Here is a 19,215-nt window from a genome sequence, read left to right on the forward strand (position 1 = left end):
ATGGAATCAATTATTAAGGATGTCATTGTAGCGCATTTGGAAAGAGGTGACATGATAGGTCCAAGTCAGCATGGATTTGTGAAAGGGAAATCATGCTTGACAAATCTTCTGGAATTTTTTGAGGATGTTTCCAGTAGAGTGGACAAGGGAGAACCAGTTGATGTAGTATATTTGGACTTTCAGAAGGCTTTCGACAAGGTCCCACACAAGAGATTAATGTGCAAAGTTAAAGCACATGGGATTGGGGATAGTGTGCTGACGTGGATTGAGAACTGGTTGGCAGACAGGAAGCAAAGAGTAGGAGTAAATGGGTACTTTTCAGAATGGCAGGCAGTGACTAGTGGGGTACCGCAAGGTTCTGTGCTGGGGCCCCAGCTGTTTACATTGTACATTAATGATTTAGACGAGGGGATTAAATGCAGTATCTCCAAATTTGCAGATGACACTAAGTTGGGTGGCAGTGTGAGCTGTGAGGAGGATGCTATGAGGCTGCAGAGTGACATAGATAGGTTAGATGAGTGGGCAAATGCATGGCAGATGAAGTATAATGTGGATAAATGTGAGGCTATCCACATTGGTTGTAAAAACAGAGAGACAGACTATTATCTGAATGGTGACAGATTAGGAAAAGGGGAGGTGCAATGAGACCTGGGTGTCATGGTACATCAGTCATTGAAGGTTGGCATGCAGGTACAGCAGTCAGTTAAGAAAGCAAATGGCATGTTGGCCTTCATAGTGAGGGGATTTGAGTACAGGGGCAGGGAGGTGTTACTACAATTGTACAGGGCCTTGATGAGGCCACACCTGGAGTATTGTGTACAGTTTTGGTCTCCTAACTTGAGGAAGGACATTCTTGCTATTGAGGAAGTGCAGCGAAGGTTCACCAGACTGATTCCCGGGATGGCGGGACTGACATATCAAGAAAGACTGGATCACCTGGGCTTGTATTCACTGGAGTTCAGAAGAATGAGAGGGGATCTCATAGAAACATTTAAAATTCTGACGGGTTTAGACAGGTTAGATGCAGGAAGAATGTTCCCAATGTTGGGGAAGTCCAGAACCACGGGTTACAGTCTAAGGATAAGGGGTAAGCCATTTAGGACCGAGATGAGGAGAAACTTCTTCACCCAGAGAGTGGTGAACCTGTGGAATTCTCTACCACAGAAAGTTGTTGAGGCCAATTCACTAAATATATTAAAAAAGGAGTTAGATGAAGTCCTTACTACTTGGGGGATCAAGGGGTATGGCGAGAAAGCAGGAATGGGGTACTGAAGTTGCATGTTCAGCCATGAACTCATTGAATGGCGGTGCAGGCTCGAAGGGCCAAATGGCCTACTCCTGCATCCATTTTTCTATGTTTCTATTGGCACCAGATCTTGGGACAATGCGTGATTTTTGAAACTACTATGTTGTGTTTCCCATTGCGTCTCCAATGCCGAACTTTAATCCCCATCTAATTTAACAACGTGACACTCCTACTTTCAGACATGAAAGTCTGGCGTAGGCTGGCAATGTCATCTTTTCAAAAGGACACAGCTTAGCTTTGCTTAACTTGATGAACTAACTGTGGGACTCTCAGACTCCTCACATTGATCAGCTCTCGATTCCTCATTTAGATTATAATCTGTGCAAGGTCTGAGCATTCCAGGAATACTATCCCGAGGCGATTTTCCATGTTCACATGATAATCATGGTCTCCTTTCATACAGCCCCCTCAAGAGTTGTGGCTTTTAGTCATTCTGAAGGGAGGTGCTGTTCTTTCAGACCTTTTTTTCCCTGGCACATTAATGCAGCCAAAAGCTATTTTCAATCAAGCGTCTGACTTGTGGAAAATGACAAAAAATGGCACACGGAAGTAAAGCCGCTGCGAATCACCCCCGCACTTGCAAGAATCTATTTTCCCCCTGCACATCTCATGTCCTTGACAGATGCTGCATTTGCCTTGCAACAGTGACGCCAATGGCTGCCAAGACATGGTTAATGGGACAGTGGATGGTTTTTGACCAGGCCCTGGAGTACTGGTACCCTAGCAACAGGAATGTTGTGTGGGCCAACATTTTTTCTGTCTGCTGATAGACTGAGTGGTGATCAGGTTTTCAGATAACGGGCCTGTATGGGCCTGTCCCAGCAAGTGAGGCAAAACATTTGATTTGGCTTGTTTCTAAAATGCACTATCATGTGTCATTTCCTCCCCCTGCGTGGCCTTTTCTTTTTAAGTTAGTTTCTCTTTTTGTGTCACATTTATCTCCCGACAGGCACTCAAGCCCAGAAGATGAGTGCCAACTTGCTCCCAGATTTTTATTCCTATCTAGATTCTTGTGAAAATCCATTGAGCCTTGGTTCACACTCAGAGGGCCCAAGTTTCGGGCCGCGCCTAGAACGGCGCAGCCCCGACCTGGACGCCTGTTTTTCACGCCCGAAAATACGCCTAAAAAATACTTACAGATTCTCCGGCTCTCTGGAGCTGGGCACGGCGCAGCACGAGCTGTGGGGAGCGGAGCCAGGTCCCTGCACTGAAAACAGTGCCGGGACCTCTGCATAGGCGCGCTACAGTGGGCGCGCATGTGCAGTAGTTCCAGGCGCCCAAAACTGTGTGGGAGGGGCCCAAGCACGCCGCCCCTAGCCCTGGCCGAATGGGCTCACTGGGGCAGCGTGGATCAGGCTGCACCTCCCACACCCATCTCCTGCTTCCTCCCTTCAGCTGGCTCTCTCAAACCGCCACCACTCCAGCTCCCGCTCCAATTCCCCCCCGACCCGACCCCCGCCTGACCCGAACCCCCCACCCCCCGACCCGACTTCCCCCCCGACCCGACTTCCGCTCCCCCACCGGACCCGACCCAACTTCTACTCTCCACCCCCCCGGACCCAACCCGACTCCCGCTCCCCCCCCCCGGACCTGAACCCCGTTCCCCCCACCCCCCTCCCCAGATACGACCCGACTCCCACTCCCCACCCCGGACCCGACCCGAATCCCACTCCCCTCCCGGACCCGACCCGACTCCCGCTCCCACTCCCCGCCCCACCCCCCCTCCGCACCCGCACCCGACCCAACCAGACCCACCCCCACCCAGGACCCGACCCGACCCTACCCCCGGCTACCTACCTTTAACTCCGGTGCTGGGGGCGAGCCTCGCCCGAAGTCTTGGGCCCGGCCGGGCCCGTTCAGCCTCCCTCTCCTCTCTCCTCTCTCCTCCCCCTCTCCCTCCCCTTCTCCCTCCCCTCCTCCCTTCTCCCCCTCCCTCCCTCTCTCTCTCTCTCTCCCCCTCTTCCCTCCACATCCCTCCTCCTCCTCCCCTCGCTGTCAGAAACACAGATACTGACAGACAGAGAGAGAGAGACAATGACGCTGACAGACACAGAGTGAGAGATGCACACACAGACAGACAGAGAGAGAGAGACACTGACAGAGACACACTGTGGGGGGGGGGGGCCTATCCCAGCACGCTGTTGGAGGGCTCCCGGTGCTGCAGTCGGAGAATAGAAAATATTTTATTTATTGATTTTTTAATTTTTCATTAATTTTCTTTGATTGATTTATTGGTTGATTTATTGTTGTATTTATCATTTATTATTGATGATGGCTCGTTATTTGTAAAACTGAAGTGTTTAATGTTTGTAAACTTCCCTTTAAACCCTCCTCCCGCCATTCCCTACGCCTGATTTTCTAAGAGTTGGCAAGGTTTTTCTGAGCGTACAAAAATCTACACTTACTCCATTCTTAGTTAGTTTGGAGTCAGTTTTCACTGCTGAAACTTTCAAAACAGGCATAAGTGGCCGGACACGCCCCCTTTTGAAAAAAAAATCTGTTCCAAACTGAAACTGTTCCAACTGACTAGAACTGGAGCAAACTAAATGCCGAAAATTGCAATTTCTAAGATACTCCATTCTAAACCAGTTGCTCCAAAAAAACAGGAGCAACTCAGGCCGAAACTTGGCCCCAGAGAAACTAGAATGAAAGTGTCTTGTGTGGCATTACTATGAGTTTTGTGTTCTTGTCCCCATTCTCCGGACTGACGTTGCATGGGTCAATGCCATTCTACAGCTGGCTATCGGGGGGGCCAGCTGACAATGACCCTTCCTCTGTTTATTTTCTTCTCTGCTTGTAGCCTTTACTCATCACCTCCCCAAAGTGGCATATCTGAGATCAGTAAATTACTGCTAGATTTAAATATTAACTGTACTGTAGTTTGTCCAACACCCATAATGCCGTGAACTTCCTCTTTTAAAGAAAAATGAGAACATGCCCATTTGTTTCCCTGCTTAATGGCCTGTTAAAATCACATTTGCAGATCCAGCATGTTTCATGCCTTTGCGCACATAAAGATATAAAAATGACAGTGGGAAAAGAGCAACTGGTCCATCAAGCCTGCCCACACTCATTATGATTGGATCATCCTGACCAGAAACTTGCTCCACACCCACGCCGTCAAGTACTCTCCTGGGGGAGGCAAAAGAAGCAGAGAAAAACCCAGGGCCAATAAGAACATATATGGGGCAGTAGGCCATTTGGCCCCTCGAGTCTGCTCTGCTGTTCAATAAGATCATGGCTGATCTGATCATGGTCTCAACTCCACTTCCCTGCCCTCTCCCCTTCACTCCCTTATCTTTCAAAAATCTGTCTATCTCCATCTTAAATATATTCAATGACCCAGCCTCCACAGCTCTCTGGGGTAGAGAATTCCAAAGATTCCTCATTTCCATTTTAAATGGGCGACCCCTTATTCTGAGACTATGCCCCCTAGTTCTAGATTTCCCCCACGAGAGGAAACATCCTCTCTGCATCTACTCTGTCCAGCCCCGTCAGCATCTTATACATTTCAATAAGATCACCTCTCAGTCTTCTAAACGCCAATCTGAATAGGCCCAACTTGCTCAACCTTTCTTCATATGACAACCCCTTCATCTCAGGAATCAACCTTGTGAACCTTCTCTGAACTGCCTCCAATGCAAGTATATCCCTCTGTTGTGGAGTATTAAAAATAGAATGCTCAACACAAAGGTCCGTATATAGAGAAATTAATTGTTTATTAAAACCTGATTAATCAAAGGAGAACCGGTTGCATCAATACCCCATTGAATGCTCTCATCGTCAGTCTCGTGGGACAGGCTGTGCAGTTACATTTTTATACAGTGAAATACAGTCAAAATGGTGAAACTCCGCGGGGAAGTGTTCAATTGGTTATTGGTTAGTACAGTTACATTAATTTCATTGGTTACAGTAATTTCTAATTATTCCATTGGTACATTCAGTTCTGGCGACCGTTGCTAGGGAAAAATCCCCTACATGTTATGTGTTACATTTCTGGGAACATCTTCTCAGGCTAACTCTCAGACTAGTGTCCTTGACAGCATCTGGCTACCCTCTGTTCAAAGGTGCTTTGTTCCTGTTATCTCATGTGACTGGAACATGGTGGACTCCTCTCGTTATTTCTGTGGGCTGTCTTACATCAATCTTGTGGGTGTTCTCATCTCTTCAGAGAATTTCTCTGACCTTCTGTGTTTCAGCCTAATTGCTGGGATGTGGGATTCAGCTATTCTACCATGAACACATTAAACCTTTCAGCCTTCCTTGTTTTATGTTATAAAGTCACCAAATTACTTTTTGCCTGATTAAGATTTTTCGTTCTACACCCTCCTTAAATAAGGACCACAATACTGTACGCAGTACTCCAGGTGTGGTCTCACCAACAGTTGTAGCAGGACTTCCTTACTTTTATACTCCATTCCCTTACAATAAAGACCGACATTCCATTTGCCTTCCTAATTACTTGCTGTAGCTGCATGCTAACTTTTTGAGTTTCATGTACAAGGACCCCCAGATCCCTCTGTACTGCAGCATTTTATAATATCTCCCCATTTAAATAATAATTTGCTTTTTTATTTTTCCTACCAAAGTGGATAGCCTCACACTTTCCCATATTATAAGGGGGGGAAAAACTCTGGAAAAATCCTCTCCGACACCAAGGTGATCAAAAAATAGTTCAAATCACATGGACCATGTGCTAGTTATCTATTAATTCACTTACCTTCTAAATTATTCTGTGATTGCATTAGTGGGTTTTTATTTGCAGGCACACCCCCATTTATACCTTTAATGATCAGAACGTTCATGCCAATCAGATTTCTGGCTTGTATTTGAAAGAACATTTGTAGGTCTCTGAATAAACTATCACATGGATTTTTCAGACGAGAATTACCAGAAAGTGAGTACAGCAAGGAAACAGAAAGTGCCGAGGGACCCTAACCTAGGCCGAGGTTAATTAATTCATAAATTAATTTTTTGTACGGGGATTGTGCCAGTGGTATATTTGTCGCCCGCTTTTTGCAGACGATATTTTGAACTTTCTCACAACTGTGATCAGAAACGTTGCTGACTCAGAGATTTTATCCTCGGAGGAATTTCAGGCTATTAAACAAAACTTTAAAATAAGTGCACATAAAAAGCGGGACAGTCTCCAAAATGTAGTCGAGCCTTGTGCATTGGGCATAACCCGTATTATTAAGGATCAGTCTTCAATTCCTGTGTGAAAGAAACTGTTCTGTTCAAAAAGTATTCTTGCAGAAATTTTTGAGATTTCCACTCTCTTTCACCTTCACACTTTTTTTCATTCAGACCAATGCAGTAACAGCTGAATTGCTGGTTGAAGGTTAATGGAATTGTTAGGATTTCAACATTTTTGTCAAAATTCCCTAGAATTTAAAAGGTTATGGGATTATCTGATGCAAGTTTTCAAGATATTAAAGGGAACAGATAGGGTAGATAGAGAGAAACAATTTCCTTTGGTTGGGGATACTAGGACTCGGGGAATAGTCTAAAAATTAGAGCCAGACCTTTCAGGAATGAAATTAGAAAACACTTCTACAGACTTTGGGCTCAATTTTGGCCAGGAGTTGCTCCGATTTTTTGGAGTAACTTGATTTTTCTGGCGCAGCTTAAAAATCCCCATTTTGCACATTCAATTTGCGCCAGTGTAAGTGAGGTAGTTACTTTTATTTTTGTTTAGTTTAGTTTTTCTCAAAAGGGGGCGTTACCAGCCATCTACGCCAGTTTTGGCCATTTAGGCCACTTTGGCCAGCTAATAGTTACTCCAAATTTACTTAGGCCAGCATATGTGGCCACTTCAGAAAACCCTTGCGGTGAGTTAAGAAATCAGCGCAGGTAGGTACATCGGAGGCCATTCAGCCTGGGATAGGGGCAGGAAGGGGAGCTGAGAGGACCTGCACCTAAAGCACCAAGACTTACAAAGCACTAAACAAAGCACAAAAAGTAATAAGCATTCAAGAACAAATAAAAAATAGAAGGCAGCGGGCCTGCCGGTGTGGGAGGCCACTTGGCCTGTGATAGGTGCGGGACGACCGGGAGACCACTCAGCCAGGGATCGGGGCACACACAGGCTGCAGGAAGCAAACTCACCGGACAGCAAAACACAGGCAGCTATGTATCCCTTTAAAAATGGCCGATTGCCAAATTTCGGCACTACTACGCATGCGAGGACATCGCGACCCGACTCCATTGCACATGTGCAGATGTCCCGGCACTGTTTTCAGCGCAGGACAATGGCTCTGCCCCCAACTTGACTGGCCACGCTGCGTGATGACCGAGGAGAGGCCGGACAGCGGCCAAAGTGGGGAGTGATTTTTTCGGCACACTTATGAACAGAGAAAAGCGGCACATCTCCGATAAGTGCACTGAAAAAAGGGGTGGGCCAAAATTGAACCCAAAGGGTGGTACAAGTTTGGAAGTCTCTTCCACAAATGACAATTGATGCTAGGTCAATTGTTAATTTTAAATCTGAGATTGATAGTTTTTTGTTAGCCAAAGGTATTAAGGGATATGGGCTAATGGCAGGTATTGTAGTTAGGTCACTGATCTCATTGAATGGCGGAACCAGCTCGAGAGGCTGAATGGCCTCCTCCTGTTCCTATGGTCCCTAAGGTTATAAAGGATATAAAAAGTAAAACCAAATCCATTCCAACAAGTTCCAATGCTGAATAGAATCATAGGACTTTGTTTAAGGGAATCAGGAAAAAAATCATCATCATTGCATTGGTCTCTCCATTGTGTTCTGCCCCAGGCCAGTTCCTAACTGAAGTCTGAGATTCTTGTGCCATTTACTAGGGAAAAATAGCAGAGGTGGCTTCCCATTGCCTTCCTCACAATTTTATGTTCTCCTAGATGGACTGCAGACAAGGCTAAAGAACCCTTTACAATGGGAAGAGCCTCACACATCCATTGGACACAAGTACCCCTGCTGGATGTCACCCAGTATTCAGAGCCGGGGATGAGAATGGAACTACGGAAATAAACTGGAAAAGAATTGACAAATAATGAGATAGAACAGCAGTGGGAAATATTTAAAACGTTGATCAATAGAGTTCAGGAGAAATGCATTTCACTAAAAAACTAGCCAATAATGAAACACCATGGATGAATAAAGAGATAAGGATAACATTGAAACTAAAGAAAGAGGCATACACTAAATACATAGACAATAAAGGAGATGATGAAAAAACAGAATATGAAGAGTTTAGGAAAGAATAAAATAAAGCAATTAGGAAAACAAAGCAGAACTATAAAGTTAAATTATCAAGGAATATAAAAATAACTAGTAAAGTATTCTGCAGACACACAGTAACAGAAGGAAACATTAGGATAGGAGTAAGACCACTAAGGGATGCACGAGTTAAACTCACAGGTAATGACAGTGCAAGGACAGAAAAATTGAATAGTTATTTTACCTCAATATTTACCAAGGAGACTAACAAGGTGGGCATGTGATAATTAGAAGAGTTCAAATAAGATATAAAAAAATTTAAGATAGAAACGGGGAGATAATTGATAAACCAATCAAACTTCAAGAGGCTAAAACCCCAGGTCCAGATGGATTGCATCTGCGCATATTAAAAGAAGTTAGGGAAGAACGAGCAGAGTCACTGTTGTATACATATAACAATTCATTAGAAAAGAGAATAGTGCCAGAAAACTGGCAGACAACTAATGTTATTCCTATATTTAATAAGGGAAATAAATCAATTTGAGTGAACTATAGACCAGTTAGCTTAACATCATTGATAGGAGAGGTAATGGAATCATTACTCAAAGATGCAATAGACAAATATCCAGAAACTGAAAATAAAGTAGAGTAGTCAGCATGATTTTAAAAGTGTAGGTCATGCCTGATCAACCTTACTGGATTCTTTGAAAAAGTAACAGAAACATAGAAACATAGAAATCTACAGCGCAGAAGAGGGCATTTTGAGCCACACTGCCCTCAGTCAGCAGCCCTGAAAGTTACATATTAACCTATGAACAATGGCAGAAAAGTAAAGAGTATCGGGCCCAACCAATCCGCCCCACACAATTGCAACACTCCCTGCACCACAACCAGAGCCATGGGAACTCCTGGGAGAGGCAAAAAAAACAGATTAAAAAACCCAGGCCAATTGGGGAAAAAGATCTGGGAAAATTCCTCTCCGATCCATCCAGACAATCAAAACTAGTCCAGGAGATCACCCTGGCCGTATTCAATTCCCTGCAGTACCTACCATCGTATCTGCTCCAGCCAACAAGAGGTTATCCAGTCTAATCCCACTTACCAGCTCTAGATCTATAACCCTGCAGGTTACAGCACTTCAAGTGTCCATCTAAGCACCTTTTAAATGCGGTGAGGGTTTCTGCATCCAGCACCCTTCCAGGCAGCGAGTTCCAGCCTCCGACAACCCTCTCCGTTGAAGAAGTCTCCCCCTCAAATCCCCTCTAAACCTTCCACCAACCACTTTAAAACTATGCCCCCTCATAATTGACCCCTCCACCAAGTGAAATAGGCCCTTGCTATCCACTCTATTCAGGCCCCTCAAAATGTTATACACCTCAATGAGGTCTCCTCTCAGCCTCCTCTGTTCCAATGAGAACAAACCCAGCCTATCCAATCTGTCCTCATAGCTAAGATTCTCCATTCCAGGCAGGATCCTAGTAAGTCTCCTCTGTACCCTCTCCAGTGCAATCACATCCTTTCTGTAACGCAGTGACCAGAACTGCACGCAGTACTCCAGCTGTGGCCTAAGCAGTGTATTATACAATTTAAGCATAACCTCCCTGCTCTTATATTCTATGCCTCGGTCAATAAAGGCAAGCATTACGTATGCCTTCTTAACCACCTTTTCCACCTGGCCTGCTACTTTCAGGGATCTGTGGACAAGCACTCCAAGGTCCCTTTGTTCATCGACATTTTTAAGTGACAAACCGTTTATTGTGTATACCCTTTCCTTATTAGCCCTCCCCAAGTGCATTACCTCACATTTCTCTGAATTAAATTCCATTTGCCATTGCTCTGCCCACCTGACCAGTAGATTGATATCCTCCTGCAGTCCATAACTTTCCTCTTCAATATCAACCACACAGCCAATTTTAGTGTCATCTGCAAACTTCTTAATCATACTCCCTATATTCAAATCTATATCATTAATGTATACCACAAAAAAGCAAAGGACCCAGTACTGAGCCCTGTGGAATCCCACTGGAAACATTCTTCCAGTCACAAAAACATCCATCAACCATTATCCTTTGCTTCCTACCTCTAAGCCAATTTTGAACCCAACTTGCCACTTTGCCCTGGATCCCATGGGCTTCAACCTTTGTGACCAGTCTACTATGTGGGACCTTATCAAAAGTTTTGTTAAAGTCCATATACACTACATTGTATGCACTACCCTCATCGACCTTTCTGGTTACCTCCTTGAAAGGTAACCAGAAAGAGTAAACAAGGGCAATGGAGTAGATGTATATTTGAATTTTCAAAAGGCCAAGACTAAGTTCAACTAAGGTCAGCACATGTGAAGTCAGAGGAAAAGTAGCAAGCTGGCTACAAAGCAAAACAGGGAGTAGGGGTTAAGGGCAGCTACTCAGACTGACCAAAGTTGCAAAGTGGTTTTCCCCACGGATTGGTGCTGGGACCACTATTGTTCACAATTTACATTAACGATGTGAACTTGGAAAGCGGAAGTACAATTTCTAAATTTGTGGACGACAGCAAACTGGGGGGTTTAGTTAATAGAAAGGAAAGTTGTGACAAAGTACAAGAACACATTAATAAGCTTTCAGAATGAGTGTTTAACTGGCAAATTCATTTCAATATAAATAAATGTGAGGTGATGCATTTTTGTCGGAAGAATAAAGAGGCCACATACTGCTTGGATAATAAGAGGCCAAATGGGGTAGAGGAGCAAAGTGATCTCGAGGTACAGATATGCAAATCACCAAACGCAGTGATGCAGGTTAATAAGGCCACAAAAAATGCTAAACTAAGTACTGGGGTTTATTTCTAGAGGGATAGAATTGAAAAGCGGGGAAGTCATGTTAAACTTGTCCAGAACCTTGTTTAGACCACACTTGGAGTATTATGCACAGTTCCGGTCATATTATAAAAAGGATATAGGTGCAATGGAGAAGGTGCAAAAAAGACTTACAAGGATGATACCAGAGCTGAGAGGTTCTAACTATTAGGAAAGATTGGACAGGCTGGGGCTGTTTTCTCTAAAAAAGAGAAGGCTAAGGGGTGAGCTGATAAAGGAATCTAAAATGTTGAAGGTGTTTGACAGGGTACACGTAGAGAAGTTGTTTCCACTTGTAGAGGATTCAAAAACTTAGGGCCATAAATATAAGATAGTTATAGTAAACCCAATAGGGAAATTAGGAGAACATTCTTTACTCAAAGAATGATAAAAATGTGGAACACACTTCCATCAGGATTAGTTGAGGCAAATAGCACAGATGCATTTAAGGGGAAGCTAGGTAAACACATGAGGGAGAAAGGAATAAAAGGATATGCTGATCGGGTTAGATATAGAGGGCTGGGAGGAGGCTCGTGTGGGACATAAATGCCGGTATCGACCAATTGGAGTGAATGGGCTGCTTTTGTTCTGTACTCGATGTAACTTAGAGACGGGAATCCTATCACTGTGACAGTGGCCAATCCATCCAGACGCAAGTACCAGACTGGATGTCAACCCAGTATTTGAGAGGATGGTGATGAAATTAGTCTTTGCACGAAATGCATTCATAGTGAATCGGTAGCCCATTCTACCCTTTGCTTGATTTTCTTTTCCAGTCACTTCCCTGTAAAACGAGCTGCTGATTAAGTATGAATCACGCTATTGGTGAAAAACAATTGCAGCCCCCATATTCTAGTCCCCACTGACCAGGACGGTCTGATGCAGAGCTCAAACCTTGCACTACACTAAGCCAAATTCCCAACATTATGTATGGAGATGTAATTGGAAAAACTCCTAGCACTGAGAATCAGAGGCACTGCCAGACCACCCTTATTCCATGCAAACTTTGTAGTTCTTTTTGACACCAAGGACTAAGGACAGGGAGCTGAGACTTGTAACAATGCCATACAAGCCAGTGGTAACCAAAGCTGAATAGACTTCACTCATAAGAAATCAGATAGGAATGAAAATTGCTTTAGTTCCTTGTACTTATTAATTAAATGATGCGATATCCACTCAACCAGAATTATACTCATAAATCTTCAATTAAAGTGCTGATAGCAGCAGAGTGCTGATAGCAGGGGACAAGGGATCACTCCAAATAATGGAATTATCCATTTAACAGAATCTTAGAATCTGCCTTTTGCTGCAATTATACACTGTGGTCTTAAAGGGACAGATCATGTTAAACACAAGAAAACAGTACATTGTCCATTACATGATGTAAATCTTCTCTGATGTTCAACTTGCCATGAGCAAAGGAATGGGTGATCAGCGAGTAATTCAAATAAAGCTTGATGCAACTTTGAAGTACTGTATCATCACTAGGTGTCAATTGTATATTTAATAAATATTTCATAATGTCTTACTTCCTTGAAATGCTAAATGCAGACAATTATTTCACTGACTATTTGACTCCTTAAAATTAAACACAGCCTTTTGAGTGGGTCTTACTTTCTGAACCATTCAGCAAAATGCTGAATGTGAGCATTTGCATGATACAGCAGGTACCTCCTCCAGCCGAATGATGTTTCTACAGCAGTTTCTTTGGATCGTGTTCAATGGGTTTTTTTATGGGTGTGATATTATATGTTCAATTACTCAACTGTTCTGCTGTTGCCACTTGTGCACTGACTATGTTGTCATCAATAATGTTTTGACAGCAATTTATATTTCCTTCACTCTGTTATCATTTGTACGCTTTTGAGATGTTAACACAGTTAAAATGGCGATGGGCATTACTGGCATGTAGTGCCATTTGATACATACGAACATCAAGCTTGTCCCACACAATTGCGATACCTTGTGTATCACAACATAGACACTCCACCTCACCCCAAACCATGTGCTCTCCTGGGAGATGCAAAAAAAACATGTTAAAAAAACCAGGGCAATTTGGGAAAATAAAATCTGGGAAATTCCTCTCCAACCCATCTAGGCGATTGAACTCGTCCAGGAGATCACTCTGGCCATTAAATTCCCTGCAGTACCTACCTTCTGTAAGAGGTAATCTCCGCCGCAGCCAGAAACAAATCTAGCTTTCGCTTGAAGGAATTCAGTGAGTCTGCATCTACCACATGAAACAGCAGCTTGTTCCAGAGGTCTACTATTCTCTGGGAAAAGAACCACCTCCTGACAGCTAACCTAGACCTAGTCTTATACAACTTAAATTTGCACCCCCTGGTCCTGCCTAACCTATTTAATTGAAATAAACTGTCAGCTGGAACACTGTCTATTCTCTTCATTATCTTATAAACCTCAATCATATTCCCTCCTAAGTCTACGCTGCTCTAAAGTATAGCGTCCCAACTCGTTTGGCCTATCTTGATGTCACCATTTAGTATTGACTCGTATTCCTTTCCTGATTGGCTGCCACATTCATCCATCAATTATGCCCATCTATGAAAGGTACTGAAGGTGTAAAAGTTTGTACTTTTACCAAGATGCAGATATTTCATATTTTTAAAGAGAGCAATGTTTTCAATATCTGCCCTTGACGAAGTTCTCAGAACCGAATGACAAACAGCCAATGAAAGGGTTAATTTTGATGTGTGTGTACTTCAGGATCAGCCTTGAAATTACAAGATTTATTCTCCCCATTGACTGAATGTCCTGTTTTCTTTTACAGACCATGTTGACAGCAATCTCGATGAGTGCCATCGCTACCAATGGTGTTGTGCCAGGTATGAATACTGCTGTTTACAACTGCTAACTGATAATGTTTGAGGAATGAATAGAAAGATGCATGGTTGAGAGTCTAAAAATAGGGAGCGACTGCAAAACATATGAACAACACATGCACATGAGTACTCTTAACTATCTGGCCCTGCTTCCCCTCCAGCTGTTCATTCAAGACAAATTTGAATCACTATCCAACTCAAATGAGACAGTCCACTATGATCATGGAGCATTAACTCAGTGAAGGGTGGATTCAAATTAATTCTGGAATCGTGCAGCAGAATTTCTTCCTTTTCTTCATTAATCTCTTGGTATTGGACAGTATTTGGGGAAGTGGCAGGTGTCCCACTTGTAGGTGTGGTCAATGAGTTCCACACGAGTGGTTCATGTTGACTCAGCCTCCTCTTTTGAAACTCACTCCACAATGAACAGCTCACCTCTGCATGAGACTGGCCCAGGCAGCTCACCTGGGATTGGGAATCATGGAATAGATGTATTCCTGCACTCATTTTAAAAGGAACAGTGTTTTAATTTAAGTTTTTTTGGGGGGGCTTTCATTCGATGGTCTCCTTTTTGCTGCTTCTCACTTTCCCTTTCAGTGCCGATGACTTGATTGGCTGGTTCATAGAGAACTTCATTATCATGTTCCTGTTGGTATTTTTTTCTTCCAAGATGGAATGTTGCTATTCCATCCAGGCGCTCAGCTAAGCATCTGTTGATTGAGGGCAGAAAACCTTGTGTATTCATCAAAGGAGCAATTCAAACTCATCTTTGCCTCATTATAATTCAACAACTGCATACTAAAGCTACTCGGCCCTCATAAGTAGTAATTTGGGAATGTTCCCAGGTAACCATTGCCCAGTCGCTAAAAAACTAGAATAAACAGTTGGGAAACCAAGCTTGAATATTAATCTTAGTTGACATTCACATTCAGGCTTCTCCTAAAGGACAAGTTTTATCTGCTTGAGACCATTTGTTTCCATGCTATTGCACCTGATACTCAATGTGACAATTTGATTCTTATTTGACTGTTGATGTATTCAAGCAAGAAAGGTTGATTCAAATCAGGAGTATATCCTTTGGAGAGAATGCAGAGGAGATTTACCAGAATAATACTAGGGATGCGGGACTTCAGTTATGTGGAGACATTAGAGAAGCTGGGATTGATCTCCTTAGAGCAGAGAAGGTTAAGGGGAGATTTAATAGAGATGTTCAAAATTATGAGGAGGTTTGATAGAGTGAATAAGGAGGAACTGTTTCCTCGGAAAGTAACCAAAGGACACAGATTTAAGATTTAAGATAATTGTCAAAGGAAGCAGAGGGAAATTATGGGAATATTTTATATGCAGCCTTTTTGTGATCTGGAATGCACTGCCTCAATGGGTGGTGGAAGCAGATTCAATAGTTACTTTCAAAAAGGAATTGGATGTATCCTTGAAAAGGAAAACATTTCAGAGCTATGGGAAAAGAGTGGGAATAGGGCTAATTGGATAGCTGGCTCAAAGAGGCCGGCATGGGCACAATGGGTTGAAAGGCCTCCTCTGTGCTGTAATATTCTATGCCTCCATTTTATTTAAGGTTTTCTTTAAAGTTCAAATGTGAGGATAATTTTGTTGGTGCCCACAGATCTTCAGTTTAGGAAGTGTGGCACTGATTGAAGTAATTGAAATGATCTTTGCAGCGCGACAGCTGCAGGAAAAATGCAGGGAGCAGCGCCAGCCCTTATACATGGCCTTTTTCGATCTTACAAAGGCCTTTGACACTGTCAACCGTGAGGGTCTATGGAGTTTCCTCCTCCGTTTTGGATGCCCCAAAAGTTTGTTAACATCCTTCGCATGCTTCACGACGACATGCAGGTTGTGATCCTTACCAACGGATCCATTACAGACCCAATTCACGTCCAGACCGGGGTCAAACAGGGCTGCGTCATTGCTCCAACCTTCTTCTCATTCTTCCTCGTTGCCATGCTCCACCTCACAATCAACAAACTCCCTGCTGGAGTGGAGCTAAACTACAGACCAGTGGGAAGCTGTTTAACCTACGCCGCCTCCAAGCCAGGTCCAAGATCACCCCAACCTCTGTCGTTGAGCTGCAGTATGTGGACGACGCCTGCGTCTGTGCACATTCTGAGGCTGAACTCCAGGATATAGTCAATGTATTCACTGAGGCATATGAAAGCATGGGCCTTATGCTTAACATCCATAAGACAAAAGTCCTGCACCAGCCTGTCCCCGCCACACAGCACTGCCCTCCAGTCATCAAGATTCACGGCGCGGCCCTTGACAACGTGGACCATTTCCCATATCTCGGGAGACTCTTATCAACAAAGGCAGACATTAATGCGGAGATTCAACATTGCCTCCAGTGCGCCAGTGCAGCCTTCAGCCGTCTGAGGAAAAGAGTATTTGAAGACCAGGCCCTCAAATCTACCACCAAGCTCATGATCTACAGGGCTGTAATAATACCCGCCCGCCTGTATGGATCTGAGTCATGGACGATGTATAGAAGGCACCTCAAGTCGCTGGAGATATATCACCAACGATGTCTCCACAAGATCCTGCAAATCCCCTGGGAGGTCAGGCGCACCAACATCAGTGTCCTCGCCCAGGCTAACATCCCCAGTATTGAAGCACTGACCACACTCCATCAGCTTCGCTGGGCAGGCCACATCGTTCGCATGCAAAATACAAGGCTCCCCAAGCAAATGCTTTATGCGGAGTTCCTTCATGGTAAATGAGCCAAAGGTGGGCAGCGGAAACGTTACAAGGACACCCTCAAAGCCTCCCTGGTAAAGTGCAACATCACCACTGACACCTGGGAGACCTTGGCCAAAGACAGCCCGAAGTGGAGAAAGTACATCTGGGAGGGCACTGAGCTCTTCGAGTCTCAACGCAAAGAGCGTGAAGAGGTCAAGCGCAGGCAGTGGAAGGAACACGTGGCAAACCAGTCCCACCTACCCCTTCCCTCGACGAATGTCTGTCCCACCTGTAACAGGGTCTATGGCTCTCATATTGGACTGTTCAGCCATCAGAGAACTCACTTTGGGAGTGGAAGCAAGTCTTCCTCGATTCCGAGGGATTGGCTATGATGATGATGAATTGAAATGGAACTTTATGATGTCACTGCAGAGAAGAGAAAATCTTGTAAAACAGCTGTTCCCAATTATTTAACCAATAGTTTTAATAAAACAACATGCACAAGAGTATTTTGCAATACATGTCAATATAGAGACACCTCCCTTTGTATGTTTCTGAGCATAGGAACAGTGTGGAATGAGAAAAGTCTATTTGGTCCATTAAGTTCACTCCTTCCAACAGATCATACACAATTTGCACTAACAAGGGCATTATCCAATTTATCTAATCTTGCAAGTGAGGTGAAAGCCACCGGGAGAAGATCCAAAAAGACAATGCTTGTTGACATCTAAAATAATCAAGCACAATGAGTCCCTGAGTATTTTTGTTATCCAAGTCTATACTTATCCTTATAACCTTCACTTGTGTTGGTAATCAGATATTCATCCAGAAATCTTTTTAAAAGGACTCCGTGTACACAGCATGGACTGCTACTCTACTTATCTCCCACTCTGTAATGAAAAATCTAGTCTCCGTCTCGTTTCTGGTTTATTAACGTCATACTTGTGTCCTCTAATTCTGCTTCACAAATTTAAATGAAATAACCTGATTCCATTTGTATTGGTCGTGCCTTTCAGCGTTTTAAAAGCCCAGAAATTATTTAGTCAATGGAAAAGGAAACATTTGTAGGATCATAAGGGAGGAAATTGGTCCTCGTTGTTACGATTGCTGGGCAGAAAATGAGAACAAAATGGACTAATTTCAGGGTGCAATGTTCTGCGCCTATCTTACAGGTACGTCCATGTTGGTAAAGGCTGCTTTTGCAGGCATGCAGGGCAGCCACCTCAAACAGGCGTTGGGGGCCCTTACATATGCAATGCCTGATTTAGGCCCTCTTACAGAAATTTGTTTTGCTTGGATAGAGCTGGAGCCGCGTGTGCTCTGCTCAGGATTCGTAAGGTAATTCTTTTTCTACTGATGTGGAGCAGAAGTTTTCCCACGACTCCATAGTCCTCATGATCGCTCCCCCCTGTCCCCCCCCACCCCTCCCTTATGTCACTTCAACTCCCCCCTCCCGGGACTTAACCATCATGGTCCCTGCCGACGCGGTAAGTGGCCCGATATTTTTCTTCGTGAAAGACACAAGCTGCCTGAGGGGGTGAGACAGGTGCTGGCAGCATGCGCAAGACATGTTAACGAGGCCTGAGGACCAATTTTAGGCCTGCCTCTCGCCTCCAGGTTGGACGCGTGCTGTCGGCAAGCTGCTGGTTATGGACCCAAATATGAGCCATAATCAAGTTACACCCATAGTCCCTTACAGGCATGATGCAGGTACAAAAACTGGTGGCTCATTAATATAGAATGACTCATTCATCTCTCTTTATTTAATGCAGATCACTTATCATATAAACTAAGGTAAAAGTACCAATGCAATAAATGTACTGATGTGCGTAAAAATAAAAAGAGCCTTTCTTTTCTTTAAGTAGGATCCTTTGGGGCCAAGTAATTTTCAGAACCTTTTAATGTGACTCTTAAATATCTAAATCCTAGTGTGGATCTCATGCTTGAGGTAAAGAACTGGTTGGATTCTCACGTTAGAAAGCTGCCATTAAAACCTCTATTTTCTGTTTGTAGGCTTCAAACCACCTGCAGGAGATTTGCTTTCCTCTGATGGTCTTCAGCCCAAATTAATGTTGTCAGTAGTGGTTCTTCTAGTCAAGCACAAAACTAAGCTAGCTTTTGCCTGTGTTTTTGTGAATAATTACCTCGCTCAGGAAGTTGCAATGTAACATTTCCAGAATGGACTTTGAATTGATAAATGTCATATTCCCTGGAGTGATCAAGGGAATCATTTCGACTTTGTGCGATAATGTAAAATGGGTGATAACCAGTCAGCAGCCTGGTTTACATCACTCCCAGTTTTCATTTCCATTGAGGTCAATGGAGAGAGATGTAAAACGGGCTGCCAATT

The 19,215-nt window shown here is 43.7% G+C and overlaps 1 protein-coding gene across 1 annotated transcript in view; it reads left to right on the top strand.

Annotated features, from left to right (window-relative positions):
• LOC139277521 (solute carrier family 12 member 5-like) overlaps positions 1 to 19,215 on the top strand; it is a 1,462,676-nt gene that overhangs the window by 1,195,490 nt on the left and 247,971 nt on the right. Inside the window, exon 5 of the mRNA XM_070896072.1 lies at positions 14,120 to 14,174. Within this exon, the coding sequence (XP_070752173.1) occupies positions 14,120 to 14,174 (55 nt within the window). The remainder of the gene's footprint in view (positions 1 to 14,119; positions 14,175 to 19,215) is intronic.

This window comes from Pristiophorus japonicus, chromosome 12, assembly GCF_044704955.1.
Source record: "Pristiophorus japonicus isolate sPriJap1 chromosome 12, sPriJap1.hap1, whole genome shotgun sequence".
NCBI classification, from domain to species: Eukaryota; Metazoa; Chordata; class Chondrichthyes; family Pristiophoridae; genus Pristiophorus; species Pristiophorus japonicus.